Source organism: Sceloporus occidentalis, unplaced genomic scaffold (genome assembly GCF_023333645.1).
Source record: "Sceloporus occidentalis isolate IW3139 unplaced genomic scaffold, rSceOcc1.0.p SCAF_9, whole genome shotgun sequence".
NCBI lineage: Eukaryota > Metazoa > Chordata > Lepidosauria > Squamata > Phrynosomatidae > Sceloporus > Sceloporus occidentalis.
In genome coordinates this window covers 47,931,970-47,947,727 of record NW_028316989.1, presented here as the reverse complement: position 1 = coordinate 47,947,727, position 15,758 = coordinate 47,931,970, and the positions used below count along the sequence as shown (strand labels likewise).

The 15,758-nt window shown below is 42.8% G+C and overlaps 1 protein-coding gene across 7 annotated transcripts in view; it reads left to right on the top strand.

The window, feature by feature from the left end:
• Positions 1 to 15,758, top strand: part of LOC149307480 (multiple epidermal growth factor-like domains protein 11) — a 282,125-nt gene that overhangs the window by 104,193 nt on the left and 162,174 nt on the right. For all 7 annotated transcript variants that reach the window (XM_089539259.1, XM_089539256.1, XM_089539257.1 and 4 more), the window contains one exon: positions 8,306 to 8,398. In XM_089539259.1, coding sequence (XP_089395385.1) covers positions 8,306 to 8,398 — 93 coding nt within the window. The remainder of the gene's footprint in view (positions 1 to 8,305; positions 8,399 to 15,758) is intronic.

Here is a 15,758-nt window from a genome sequence, read left to right as displayed (position 1 = left end):
AGTGATCTGTTTGTGGAAGACTTCTATGAACCATCTACAGGGCAATGTCAGAGCTCAGAAATGTTGGTATTGCTGTTTTTATTTTATTAAGCACACAGGATTCACCAACCATTATGGCCACGCAATCTGGATGACTCTGGAAGTTATAGTCCTGGAGGCTCTGCTGCTGCAATTCAAGTTTTAGAAGAAGAAATAGAAAACAAATAAAGAGAATCTGGCTGCTTGGGAATAGCAAAGAGGAGGAAGAATGAAACACTCGCAACAGTGACATTTTGCCTCTGGAGACTAGAGTGATTTGGAGCTCATTGATGGATTCCTCCATCCATGAAAAGGGATGCCCTAACCATGCAACTCTGGATTGAAGGCATTGTTTTGTGACAAATATCACCAAAGCCACTTCTTTCCCACCTCTAATTGTGCTTTGAAATCCACGTGTGATAAAGTCAGTAGTCAAAACAGCACCATGCATGCGCAAAGGGGAGATAATAGCAAGTTCAGGGAAATGCATGGTTTGCAGAAGCCAAGCAGCTGCTTCCCTTAAAATGAAAGAAAGAACAGAAACCCAAATAGCCCAATGAGGCTGTTAGAAAAGAGGAACTGGAAAGCTATCTGAGGAAGGGAGAAATGGAATTGAGATGGAGAATTTTGAAAAAGATTAAGACTCGGTGAGAGAGCCAGCATGGTCCAGTGCTTTGAGCATTGGACTCTGGAGACTAGGGTTTGAATCTCTGCTCAGCCATTGAAATCCATTGGGTGGTTTGGACAAGTCACACTCTCTCAGCCTCATAAGGCAAAGGCAAACCCCCTCTGAACAAATCTTGCCAAGAAAACCCTGTGATAGATTCGCCGTAAGTTGGAAAGGACATAAGGGCACAACATGGCTTGGTGGAACCCAGAAAGAAGTGGTCCACAATGCAACATTTTGCTATTTGTCCTATTTGAGGCGGCTGTTTTTCCTGAGTTCCCATATCTTTTTCTAGCCTTTATTCAGACCTTTCAAAGCTGCTCTCTTTGCCCCCATGGCAGCCCTTGAGTACAATTTGTACGGACAACCATTTGTAGCCTGGTGTATGTAGGCCTCCTTCCTCCACCTGATGTCGCCAAGGTGGCAGAAGTAATGGATTATTTGGGTTTCAAAATCCCAAGGGAAGGCTCTGTCAATTAAGCCATATGGCCTGATTGTTCAACATCTGGACGCTTGAAGTAACAATTTTGCAAGCTTCTCTTCCATCTGCATCAATCTGATTTTCCTCGCCATTTGGGAATCAGTTGGCACATTAAGTACAGCGACACAATGGCATGCTTCTGACTTGAGAAGCAAAGGGAGACGGAGCTTCACGGCTCATGTGCAAATTGTGCGCAGGTGGGAAACGCCAAGTCAGCACTTCTGCGTTTCCTATATCTTATTTCCCCCTTGATAATCCTTTGGAAATATTTAGAGGAGGGTGGTGCTGGTGGCGTCGCATCGCAAGACTATTGATCCTAGGATGAATGTTGGTATTTCAGCATTTTAGCACTCTAGAATGATATACTGAAGTGTGCTTAATTCTTTCTCTCTCTCTTTTTTAATGCAATGATTTTCCTTTCTGCAGAAGTGCCTATTAATAGCACAAGTGCTTTTGTGAAGAGTATATTTTTCTATGTGTGTATATGTCTCAGCATTGCGTTGTACCAACAGTGTTGTTTAAATTAAGAAAAGCAGTATATTTCATTATCTGGGATCATTTCTGCCAGGGCAAGGTGCTTCTGGGTTCCTTGGGTGGGCATAGAAACTGTTTTAGTACCAAAACAATTCAGTCATCCATGGAGCAGGAAGTAACCAGAGGTCATCTCTAGCCATAGGGGTTTGCTGTTGTGTGACTTCAAATAATGTCAGATTTATGGCTCCTTGACTAATCTTTCCTTGTTTCATCTGGAAGGGTTGCACAGTGTGGTGTAGTGGTTTCAGCATTGGACAACAACTCTGGAGAGCAGGTTTCGAATCCCAGCTTGGCCATGAAACCCACTGGGTGACCTTTAGGGAGTCACATTCTCTCAGCCTCAAGGGAATGCAATGACAAACCTCCTCTGAACAAATCTTGCCAAGAAAACCACATGATAGTTGGGAAGTTGAAGTAGAGAACATCTGTTTTTGGACTCCGCTCAAAGGAAGGTCTTGACAATTCAAAATATATAGGTATCTCTTCCTGGACTGTTGTCTCAGTCTCAGATCTTCATTGCTGGGGAAACCAGGTTTCTATTGTTGAGATGACTAAAGTTGCATGAAAGACACTGTGTGAGATAAAATGCATGCTTAAAAATTAAACTTGCTGGGGAGGGCGGGGTTGGTTTTCAAATGTACCTCATTTCTGCCTGTCTTGAATGGAGTAGACTTATTTCTCCTTTCCGTTCCGGTAAACTTCTTTGCAGCACTCTTCAAAAGGAGAAAAATAAGAGGGAAGAAAACACAATAGTGCCTAAATCAAGATGACCTTTAGAAAGGACATGATGTGCGCGGTCAAATGCAGAGATACCATCTTTCCCACTTTGTCCTATTATCCTCCCCTCCAGCTGTGCCCCTTTCTCGCCGGTCCCCTTGTTCTCGCTGCTGCAGAATAGCCCTGAACATCAGGGATGCCAAGGAGGAGAATCAATCTCCAAAAAAGATTCCCCGCCTGATGGAGACGGGCAGCTCTTTGGAGCACTTTCCCCCTCCTCTGCTTGACTTTACAACTTGGAAACCAGGAATGAAAATGAATCAATACGGCAACAAGGGAAGTGCCTTTGAAGAATTCTGATAAATAAAAAGCTGGGGACTGCAGCGCCGGCTCATTGGTCACAACCTAATTAAACTCCCAGATGTTAATTGAGTCTTTGGGAGCCTGGCTGGTTTTAAGCAGTTGCAGAGAATTGAGCTGGAATTGCCATTGAGGGGTTGCTTTCCCAGCTAAATAAAAATCTCTAGTTAACTAAGGTCCCAAACACACTGCGGAAATTGTCCAGAGAGCACTCTAACTGCCCTGGCTCAACGTTGGGTAATTCTAGGATCTGTAGTTTTGTGAGACATTTGCCCGCCTCTATCAAAGCACTCTGGTGCTACAATAAACTACAATTCCCAAGATTTCCTAGTCTCAAACTGGATTATTTTTGCAGCGTGTTTTGGACCTAACCCCAGAGAATGAGTATTGTGCCACCGTTCTGGGTTTTTAAAAACAAGAAAGGATTCAGGGAGGGCTTTTTGGCATATTGAAGCTTTGCATTCATTGCTTCCTTTAGCTAGTTGGCCAGTTTTTCTCTGGCTCCTTTTATAAGCCAAGAGGACCAAGAGTCCAGCACCTCTCCAGAGATCTCATCCATAGCCTTAGGCTATATACAATCTGATAAGTACCCATTATCATTGTACAAGCAGAGCCACCATCGGAGATCCAGGCTTCCTTTGAGCTTGGCTGGGTATCCTTTTGCTAAATATGTGGGACAAGCTGATCATGCTCATGGGAAAGGCATATTCTGTACTTCTTGAGCAAGAGCTTGGAAGCATCATTGGCGCAAAGATCTGACAGTACATGCCTTCATTGTAAGAAAGAGAGAGGCAGAGCGACAAGCCCCTTTGTGATGTATGGTATAATGGCTCATTTGATAATAGCCCACTTTACTTTGGCAGGATCCCACCTCGCTCCACTTATCGCCGCCTAAATCAAATGAGCTCCGGACGGCTGAAAATGTTTCTGTTTTATTCTGGGTCATGCAGTACAGCAGTGAGGATATGTTGGCACCCTCCTTGGGATGCGGACCAGGGATGCGGGTTTAAAAATAGTCCCTGCTAGCCTTGCCAATGTCAGTAGCCCACTCCAAAAGGGTTTCTCTGTCCTTAGTAGCCAGGTATCGCTGTTTACCTCTCCATTTGGGATATCACCAAAGTCGTCGTCCAACACTCAGACCACTACTCCAGACTGTCCCTAGAGCAATCTCCTTACTACAAGATTTTGGGGAGTAGCGTATATACTCAACTATAAGTCGACCTCATGTATAAGTTCAGGGTAGGTTTTGGGGACCAAATTATGGGTTTTGATATGACCCATGGATAAGTCAAGGGTAAAATTTAGGGTCATGTAATGAAGGATGTGAAGACAAAGCAAAGGAAAAGAATACCCAAAAAACTTATTTGTGCTTATAGTAAAGGCTGGATGGATGAGAGTGTGGAAAGAGGGTCAGTGCTTCCAGGGCAGATTAAACTCTACGTATACATATATGTACACACACACACACACACACACACACACACACACACGAGTAAAAGTACAGTACTTACATTGACTCATGGATAAGTCGACTCAGTTTTTTGGGGGGTTTTAACCTAAATTTTTAGACTTATACATGAATATATACAGTAGGTCTTAGAGGGATTTTGTCAATTTTTGGGACTGTTGATTTTATGTATCTGTGTAAATGCAGGAACTTTAAACTCAGATAAACATTGTCTTGCTGCATGGACAGCTCAGAGTAGTAGCACTGAGTGGGTTGTTTGTGTCTGTTTGATCAATTGGCCGTTCTTTGCAGTGCTTGCTGTGTGTGTGCTTAAATAGATAATGTGAAAAGTCCCTAGCACCAATTTTGTAGAAATTGCAGCAAACACACAAAAAGGACTTGATGCTTTTTTGTCTTATTCTGGAGGTGAGACCTCAGGGGCGGGGAGTGGAAGATTCTCAACAGGTTGTTTCAATGTGTTGAGAGAGCCTCTCTCTCCCCAAAATCGCTCCAGCTGGGATTTCACACTCCTACTTCTGAGTTTATTTTAGGTTGTGTGTGGTGCATTCATGGAGTCCAAAGGTCCCCATCATACAAAATTCCATTTTTGGAGTCTTCTGAAATGATGTCAATAGAGGTGTCCATTCACCATGGGAGTCTGCTCAGGATTTCCCTGAGTTTGATCAAAATCATCTTTGCTGAAATCCTAGATGCATTTTTTGGCTGTACTCTTCTTTGGCCTGTTCCAAAAATTGAATTCTAGCATGATGATGATGATAATAATAATAATAATAATAATAATAATAATAATAATAATTATTTTATTTTTACCCCACCATTCCATTTGGATCTAGGTGGCTTACAACCATGGTAATACAATACAATACAATGCAAAATAAACCTCCCTCCCTACCCCACAACAAACAATACCAACGTAATAATAATTAAAATATCATGCAATCATTAAAACAAATATTATTAATAATAAAAAAAATATTTCATTTTAAAGCAGTGCTTCCCAAACTTTGCTCCTCCAAGTGTTTTGAACTTCAACTCTCAGAAGCCACAGCCATGTTGGCCAATGATTGGGGATTCTGGGCGCTGAGGTCCGAAAGATCTGGAGGATCCAAGTTTGGGAACCATTGTCCTATAGTGCCAACTGCTTTCATCCCAGTGACCAACTCTTCCCTATTGTTAGGATCAATTCCAGGATGGCTGATCCCTTCGATCCTTCTTCCAGTTGATGAAAAACTCTATATCTTCCCCAAAAGTGCAAGGACACAAAATGCTTTCTCTTAAACTAGTGAGGCTGGTGAATCACAAGAGAGGATGCGGTCCAAGGTGGTGTTTAGGCATGGATGCCAGGGTCATCTGCTGTGCTGAGGCAGCAACTGCTTTAACTCCATTATCCCACTGAAGATATTTGTAATTCATTGCTAAGTGTTCTAATGGCAGCTTAGAATCGTGCGGCTGGTAAGCTTGGCTCATCCATTGGTAGATATTAAACGGCGGGTATCATACGAGGAAATATTATGGTATTAGCAGTATTGATTTAGCAGAATTGATTGAGCCCTGTGTGGCTTTTGCCTTCGTGCTGGAGAAGGAAAAAGTTGCTTTTAGCTGGAATGACACCAGAAAAGGTTTTTGCCTTATTTTCTGTCTTGGGGATTAAACCCATAGGATGAGAGGCTTTAAACATGTCTGTGATGATATGCTTGGGAACATACAGACGTTGCAAGTCATTTGTGTATATCACCTTTATATATTGTTAGTATATATGTGTGTGTTGGTAGACACAAGGGAGGCTGTGTAGGTTTTTCTTATCTGGGAAAATGCCTGTATTGTATTTTACCACTTTCTCCTGTTGTTAATGGGGTTTTGCATCCCAGTTTGTCCCATTGTCATTTGTGCACTGTCATTTGTCATGGTTTGAGTGTTGGACTAAGACTATGGAGACCAGGGTTCGATTCCCAGTTCAGCCATGAAACTCATTGGGTCACCTTGGACAAGTCACATTTTCTTAACCTCAGAGGAAGGCAATGGCAAACCTCCTCCGAAGAAACCTCCCAAGAAAATCCCATGAGCCCTAAGTCAAAAAGAACTTGAAGGAACACAATGACAACAACTTGTTCTTCTGTCCTTTATCCTGTGATAGTTGAGATTCTGCATTCTGGTTTAGAAGCCCAACCCTTAAGCACTCAGTCTTTTCTTATGAAATGAGAGGTGCTGTTGTTGTTTTTTTTGTCTGTCTATGGCTTGTAAAGATGGAGTCTATCGGTGTCGTTGACAAGTGCAAGTTGCCTATTTGCATTGCACATTTGTGTCCAGTGCAGAACATTAGCATTCACAAGTGTGCAAGAGCAGAACTGTGCATGCATATGTGTGTATGCCTTGTGGATTTGGTTGCGCCTTGGATTGAACTTTTGGCTGCAGTATTTCCATTCAACACAAAGGATGCATAGCACAATTGACTCCATGCAAGAAGACTAACATTGTGTAACAGTCTTTGGTCCAAATTCACAGCAGTGTGACAATATCAACCTGGCCAAACTAGTAGCATCTGTTCTCAATGAGAATAAGTCAATGGTAAGCATTAGGCGAATCTGTTTCTCTCCTCCTCTCTGGTTGCTTTTTCTCTTTAAATTCTCTGCTGCTGAGGAATGGTTACAGCATGACCTTGAATGAGCCCCAATATCTCACGCTAAACACATTTGCTACCAAGCTGGCATTTTTGGCAGAACGTTGATGTAGGTCATTTTATTACCAGGATGGATCCAACTTGGTACCGGTGCCAAGAATGCTAATAATAAACCAGTCAATGAGATGCTGGAGAAAGGGCCCCGGAGGTGTGGAGCAAGGGAAATGGAGGAACGGAGGGTTGCAAATGGAAAAGAGATGGAACTTCAGGTGCCAAGCTGTTACTCTGGGCATTGAGATGCTACCCATGTGTGCCTTCAAGTCACTTGTCAACTTCAGGCAACTCCATAAATTTCATAAGCAAGGAGCACTCAGCTACAGAAATGGTTTTGCCAGTTTCTTTCTCTGAAATCAAGCCTACAGCACTTGGCATTCATTGGCAGTCTCCCTTCCAAGTACTAACCAGGGCTGACCTTGTTTAGCTTCCAAGATCAGATGGGACCTGGTGCCTTTGGGGTATTTAGGCCCCTAACTACTTTTGCTTGCACCTAAGTGGAGAGTTTTCTTTGCGTCCAGGGCCTTTGGGGTGGCTAGCAAAAAGGGGTAGCTCTGCCGGAGAGCAGAGGCTCATCTTTATTTTTTCCTGACCTTTTGATGCAAGTAATTTTTATAGTTCCATTAACTGGCAAGACTGTTTCCAAAAGTACATTAGGAAAGAGTGCCTTGGGGACCGCTGTATCGTATTATGTGGAATGTTAATAGAATGAAAAATTAATTAAACACTAAAGATTACAAGAGGACAAGTATTCTCTTTCGGTCTTTTCCCCCTCTTACTACCTCCTGCTTCATGGGGCAGGCACAGAAAGTTGCAATAGCAGAAGACCCTATTTCTTAAATGGGACCCTAATCTTTTTCTATGAGAGTTTCTCAAGCGGATGCTTTGTGCTAGTCTGTTATAGCAAAAAGAGTGCCATAATCTGATGGGGAAAAAGGTGGACTCTAATTAAGATGATGATAGTGATGATGATGCACCTTTGAGTCTAACTGGGAAAAAGATGTTGTAGCATAAGCTTTCTTAGAACTGGTCCACTTTCTCAGATGCCTGAAATGACCTGGTGCCCGGTACCAAGTTTTGCATTTCTATGGCTATTCATACAGTCTGGCTATGCACACAAAGGTCCTTCCTGGGCACCACTTCTCTCCATTCATCTGAGGAAGGAAACCAAGTCTACAGAAGCCCTTGCTACAACTTCTTTTTCTCAGTTGCTCTCAAAGGGGCTACGAAATCCCTTTGCGTACTGATTTTCCAGACTAACATGGCTAGGTCTTGGGATTCTATCCCTATAATGATGATCGAGGTGGTTGTGTGATGATGATGATGATGATGATGGATGATGACTGATGATTGATGATGATTACGGCAACAACTTTTTTCTCTTTCCAGCTCTCTGCACTGAAGAATGTGTCCATGGAAGATGTGTTTCTCCTGACACCTGTCACTGTGAACCAGGATGGGGAGGTCCAGATTGTTCCAGTGGTGAGTTGAGAAAAGAAGATAGAAGTGTTCCTGCTCTATTACCTTGAAATACCCAACTGTTCTGGGAACAAAATGGCGTAACCTAAAATATAAGTGCAATCTACCTGGGAAGTCTTCCGTATTTCTCCCAATATTGCCTGTGCAAAGCTGGAAAGACCCCATGGGATGGCGATGCGATGGCACAAGCTTCTGCGTCTGAGACTGTGGGCCTAGTGGATTGTGCCCTATCATAAAATGATTGCTTAAGAGCATCTCTGTTTTGCATTAAGGATCATTCCAGTAAAATATAGAATCTGTTACTTTCCACTTGCTTCTATCCTTAGGTGCTTTTCTGCACAGTCAAGCTTTCCAAATGCCACAAATGCATCATTAGTCATGTGTTGCTCACTATCCAGGGATTTTCCCTCCTGGGTGAGCTTCAGCTGGGAGATTATTGCGCTTCCCTGCTACTTGATCCTTTCAGCTTTCTGTGCGGAGAAAATGCCATTCTTCTCACACAGACAGGGAAACCATTGCTGTTGGCGGGCGGCATCCCATTGTGCAAGTGTTATAGTCATTTATTGGCTTGCTTCTCTGCCCCCATTACAGATAAACCAAAGAAAAAACTCTTATTTGCTTTGTGATGTTTTTCTCTTTTCACTCGATTTGTATGGAGTACGGAGGTGTCTCATATCAAGGCCAGGGTTGAGGGAACCAGGTCAAGATGCTGTCCTGTTGAAGTTCTCTCAGCTGCGGAGGAGCTATTTTGAAGGCTGTCCTCTTTCAATGTGTTTTCTGATGTTGTAGACACAAACATACACCTTTCAGTGGCAGTTGGTGGCTCCTTAGCCTGCGGAGTGGTGCATTTGCTCAAGGTTTTACTTTGCATTTTGAAGTTGCTGAATACCGTGTCCCTAAAGTGGTTCAACGCTTTGGAAAACTTTTTAAAATCCCATTAAAAAACAGAATGGATTTGCCACCCACCCCAACTGCCATGGGAATTGCCTGTTTTTATGGGGCATGGGGGAAGTTGGCATCCTCACTGCCAGGCACTATGGATATTTCCATCAAACTCAAAACTTTGAAACACAAAAGTTGTTCTTCCAACGAAGGACAACTTTTGCATTTTGAGGTTCAAGAGCTTTCCAATTGCAGAGGCCCTGATTAGTTTGATTTTTTTGCTAATTGCTAAATTACTTCGTTTGGTGGCTTGATGAACCCGTTCTGGAACAAAATGTCGCACGTTGCCTCCAAAGTAAGCATCGGAAAGTTACGCAATGCAAGATGATGTCTCTGTTAACTGACATAATGGAACTGGGCTTGTTAATTCTCCGAGAACAGGAGGCGGCTTTGTCTAAGGAAGATGCCAGAGTTTATTTACTGTGTGGGCAGCCTGCCTACTATTTCCAGTATTGATCAGAAACTTTGACAAGTGTCTAGTACAAAGGAAGGGGATCATTGAATGACAGTTTGGTCCCATATGTTGGAATGAGATATTTTGCTTCATATAGTTTTGGATGTTTCTTTCTATGGCTATAGTACCATGAGTTGAACTTTAGACGTATTGCTGGGCCTGAAGCACATGTAGCTGCTGGTGGTGAACAGCCAACACAGTTGGATTTTGGCAAAGGGGCTGTTGCTTCTTGAGTCCCCTATCAATGGGATGGTGGATCTGTGCTGTCTGGAAATTGACCATAGAGTCATACTGGAGGACCTAGAGGTTCCTAGAAAAACATTTCTCTGGGCATTTTTTGGTCCTCCATTGTGATTCTGTGGTCAACTTCCACCGCATGTTAACCATAAAATTACACTGGAAGTGTAATTATCCTAGTCCCCTCCAGTTGTCTTGGACTACAACTCCCATTATTCCTTGGCTAGCCTGGCTAACCATGTTGGCTGCAAGTGAAGGCGGAGAAGGCTGCAGTGTGAGTAAAACTTGCAAACATTTCCTGTCTTGGACAAAAACTCATAACATCGTTTCACCAACATGCTGACAGGAGATTCTTGGAATTGAAGTCCACAAAGGAAAATTTGCAAGCTTGTCATATAACATATGAAATAGTCCTTGTTGTGTTCAGGAGGGAGATTCTGGGCTATCCAAGTAGGAAGGATCCAAAAGCAGCCTTTTTCGAAGACAAGTCCCTTTCCAAAGAGTGGTGTTGTGCGACGTTGTTTAAGGATGTTAAATTTGCTTGTCTTGAAGAGAGGAGATCTGGACCTCGGAAAGGAAGCTGATAAGAGCTGGAAAGTCTGGATGAAATAGGGAGTTGCTATTATTAGAAAAGCTTTTAAAAAAGCCCTCGGTAAGAATGATTATGAAATATTGCCCAGAAGTCATGTTATTCTGAATTACCCTTTTTATCATCTTCTTTTCTTTCCTCTTTCCTTTCCTTTCCTTTCATCTCTTTTTTCTTTTTATGGACACAGTGGGTACTTATGTCTTGTCCGTAGATTTGGAGATGCTGTAATGAGCAACTGTCAAGAAGTCAAAGAGAAAGAGAGAAATTCCATCTCACAAAAGCAATAGAGAGTCAAGTGTAAACTAGGGATGGGTAAGATGCAACCCTCCATAGGTTGAAAGACTTCCACTCCCATGATCCTTTACCAGAATGGCAAATGGTGAGGAACGCTGGGGGTTACAGTCCAACAACATCTGGAAATATGGTTTTGCCAGCTGTTGGTGTACAGCAGTGGTCCTCAACCAATGGTCCTCCAGATGTTTTGGATTTCAGCTCCCATAATTCCTGACACTTGACCAAGTTGGCTGGGGCTTCTAGGACCTGCAGTCCAAAGCAAATGGAAGACCAAAGATTGGAAACCATTGGCATACAAGTAGTCATTCCTCCTTCTTTCTCTTTACATCTGGATAAGATGGTTGTGTGATCCCATGACCACATTTTCTCTGGCTTTATCTCCTCTGTGAGATGGTCAGTCTTATGTTGTGAAGAATTCGGACAACGCTGGACATTTGGACAAATGGAGATGGGCTAATCTGGGAAGTGACGCTTTCCTTTCAAAAGGTTGCAAGGAGGGGCTTCCTCGATTAAATATTTTAGCTTTTAAAGGTAATTAGGAATATTAAAGCCCTGACAACGACGGAATTGGAAACATTATTCATAACTTTTATTTCCTCACTGGGCAACGGTCCAGTATGTTTCATTTATGGGCGGTTTGGGGAGGCTTTAGGGAGGGGAATGTTAGCCAACTCTTAAATTAACGATTCCCCGGTTGTCTCCGCAAATGATATCCCAGGATTAGCCCTGAAATCGCAGTGTACTCTTTTTGTTAAATGTAATTACTGCATTTGTTAGTCTTGGCGCTCTGGATTGTCACTTCGATCCCCTGGTGTGCACAACTCCCCCGACAAAGTCTGCTGAGCTTTGAATGTGACCCTAAAAGTAGTCGTTGTTGTTGTTGAGATCCATTTTTGGGGTTGTTTGTCAAGAAGCTCTTGTGCAAAGCAGTTGTGCTCCAGCAGTGCAACCTTTTGCACAACGACTTTGGTGAAAAGAGACTTCTGCTTCCAAGTATCAGACTCCTGACAGATGTGTGTCCAGGAAAGATAAAGAGGGATGCAAAGACATGGCAATTCCTTCCAAGCAAAAGCAGAGTCTCTGAATTGCATAAATCAGCGCAAACAAGCTTTGATAGAAATCAGGAGGTATCAGCTATGTTCTTGTGCAATAACATCCCAAATCCTCAAAACAGGCCAAAATGCATTGACTCAAGCTTTTGAAGCTCCGCTGGCTGCTTCATCATGCAAAGGCGCTTTTAAAAAATCATACAAGAGAAGAAAAATTATAAAATGACAATGTTAGTCATAGGTTTGCATTTTATCAAGGTGTTGTTGATGTGAGGTCAAAGGCTTTCATGGCCGGCATCCATAGTTTTTTGGGGGGTTTTCGTGCTATGTGGCCATGTTCTAGAAGAGTTTATTCTCTGACGATGCCAAAGCCACAGATGCTGGCCAAACACCAGGAATAAAATCTTCTAGAACATGGCCACATAGCCCAAAAAACCCCCACAAAAAACTATGTTGTTGGTGTGTTGTACTTTGGAGGGATATCTATGCAAGCGGGTACCTCTTCCTTCTGGTTTTGTGGCAATGGAAACAAAACCATCCAAAGTCCAATGCAAAAAGGTACTTATTCTGAGATCCAAGATGTTTCCATCCTTTCTGAGATCACAGTCCCCTTTATTAGATAAAGAACTTGCTCAAGAGTAGCTCCATGCTTTTGCATTTGGGAAATTTTAGGTGCTGATTTGGTAAAACATACCAAATATATTCCTAATAGAAACCCTAAATAGTAAAGTCCCAGTCTGTTGGTTCTCTCCTTAGGATCTGTATTCTAGCTTACAGATGTGATTAAATTTGCTTGCTCAGTGTGGTTCACCTCCTGTTCAGTTTTCTCCTTTGGGTTGTAGAAGCCTTTTCTCACCTTGTTCCTCAAGCATTTGTGCACATTTGTCGCCATTCCTAACCTCTGTAAATCTCTGCCCTTGAGTGTGTCACTTAATACTACACCGGAATAATACACCGGAAAAGGGCAGACTCAAGTGTTGAGAATAATTGGAGGGAGGGGTTGGCATAAAACTGCCAGTTACAATAATGTCTTTATATAAATCCATAGTTCAACTGTGCCTGGAATATCCCGGTTGCCCTGTCTCAAAAGGGATCTCATAAAAGCCGAGGAAGATGCAGGAAAGGGCAAGTGAAATGATCTGGGAGTAGGTGCGCCTGGCTTACGATCCGAGGCAAAGCATTCAGGGCTTTTTCAGTGGAGAAAAGGGGGTTTTTCAGTGCAGACCCAATGACGAGAAAAAGTATGAACAGCTTGGAGAAAGTAGTTACAAAACTATAGTTTTTTGTGGGGTTTTTTTTTGGGGGGGGGGCTATGTAGCCATGTTCTAGAAGAGTTTATTCCTGATGTTTTGCCAGCATCTGTGGCTGGCATCTTCAGTTGCAAAACCCCTTTTCTCCTCATGATACTAGACCTTGGACCAAACTAGTCTTAATTGATAAGCAGAAAACATCCAGGGTTAGGCACGTTGGCCATATAGCAAATCCAGTAACGTCAAAAACCCACTGAACAGTGATACCTTTCCTGGTCCAACCAAAATGCACAATGGACATGTTGCAAGCTTTCGAAGCTCCATCTGGCAAGGTGTTAAAAACCATACAGGAGAGAGAGAAAAATGAAGATGCTAGTCATAGGTCTGCATTTTGCTGGGTTTTTTCTCAGTTTGGATGGTATGGAGGGGCATTTCTTGCAGGTTGGCACTTCTTCCTTCTGGCCATATGGGTACCAAGAGATTCTCAAAGTCCAGGAAATTTAACTTCCATTTGCAACACAGAAAGATACTTCTGTTGCAATGAAGAAAGTTTAGAATGGACAAAGGAAGTTTTTCACTCAGCACATAATTACCTTCAATCCCTAGAAGATAAGTGTTTTCCCGGGTACTGTTCTGCAGATTCACAGCTGGCATCCATCGTTTTTGGTGGGGGTTTTCGGGCAATGTGTCCATGTTCTAGAAGAGTTTATTCCTGACATTTCTTGCAAATTAGATGGTTGGGGTGATCCATTGGGTTCCTCCATTGCCTTATTGACCACTTGTTGAAACCTAGTGATGTAACACTTGGTTTCCTGCACAGCTTTCCTTGCTGAAGATCATAATTCCTGCTAAAGAGTTCCACGCTTTTGTCAAGGTGAGAATGACTTTGAGACAAACGGTTTATGCATTGCAAAAGGCAACCTGTGCCATATTTGACTCAGCGTGGTTCTTTACCTTTTTTTCCCTCCACGCTGGCTGACATGCTGCTACCTGCGCCTGCGGGCCTTGCTTTTGATTTCAAACCCGAAAAAAGTGCAATCTATTAAGGCTCAATTACCATAACAATAACAAAGGCGAGTAGTAACAAGGTTTGAAACAATAATTCTATGACTCTATGAAAAGCGACCATGGAATGAAATAGGCCTTAATGACATTTAAGGGGAATGGCTCCAAGCCAGGAAGAAATGGTTGGCCAGCTCAACATTTTGCTTTTTGAGCCTCCCTGCTCTCTGTTTCTGTCCACTTTGGCTGTACAGATGCAGGAGGAAATGCAGTAAAAAAGCTCAGTGTGAACTTTTCCTGCTCACCTGCTCAATTATTTCTAAGCAATTAACTTCCAACAACGCGGCAGGTTGATCTGGGGCTCCCTGCAGGGAGACGGTTGGGAATATACCTGGCTTTCAAATGGAGGTTCTTGTGGTTAGGCATCCAGATTGATCAACGTTCGGCAAGACAAACACACATCAGCGTGCCATCCGAGGGCGGCTCTGCAAACGTCCTTCACACACGAGAGTTGCTTTTGCTTTTTGAAAGGCTGTGTTGCCGCACTTGAAGTTAAGGATGTATTATGGGAACGATTGCACCGGGTGCCACGTCCCAGGAGTTGAATGGAAGTGCCCTTGCTGAAATGAGCTAGCTGTATGGAGGGACGTAAGCTAAGCTTTGCTTCATTTTCCCCCTTTTATAGCCAAGTGTTTTATGCAAAGGGCAGTGCCATCCAAAATCAAAGATGCATTGACAGTTGTGGATTAGAATTGGACACAAGCTTTGTGTGCTCAGCAGAAATGCCCTCCTTGTGACTGATCTAATGACATGATGGTTTTGTTGGGGTTTTAGGCTCTGTGGCCGTCTTTTGGAAGAGTTTAACCTCCTGATGTCAGGAATAAATTCTTCCAGAACATGGCGACAGAGCCTGAAAACCCCACAAAACTATGGATTCCAGCCATAAAAGCCTTCGACTTCACATTGATCTAATAACAGTTTGTCCTTAGATAGTTTGCCTGCCATTCAACAACAGAAAAAATGCACAGATTAACATGGAAATCACTCCTCCCTACCCAGGGTCACACAGTATGCATGTGTGTGTATATATGTATACACACACCCCACTCTCTTGCATGCCAGCATTCTCTGAAGATGCAAGCCACAAATGCTGGTGAAACATCAGGAATAAACTCTTCTGGCCACATAAGCCCGAAAAAACCACACAAAAAACCCTATATCCTGAGAAGTCTGATGAAAATTATACTATCTGGACAGATTACTGACCAATTTATCACTGGCTGCTACTATACTTTTTGTTTCCCTCTCTTTCTCAGAAGAGAAAGATGTTTGGAGTCATTTCCCTCCGCGACAACAGCAGCAACATGCCAAAATATCCCTAAATTTAAAAAAACTCTTAGGACCAATACTGGATTATATTTTAGATCCATTTGTCCCATGCTGTTGTTGGCCATTTAGTGGCACCTTAAATGAACCTCTCGAAAAGGGTTCATCACACAACCTGGCTGGGCTTGAGACGGTTGGCATTTCTTGATCCTTGGCATTT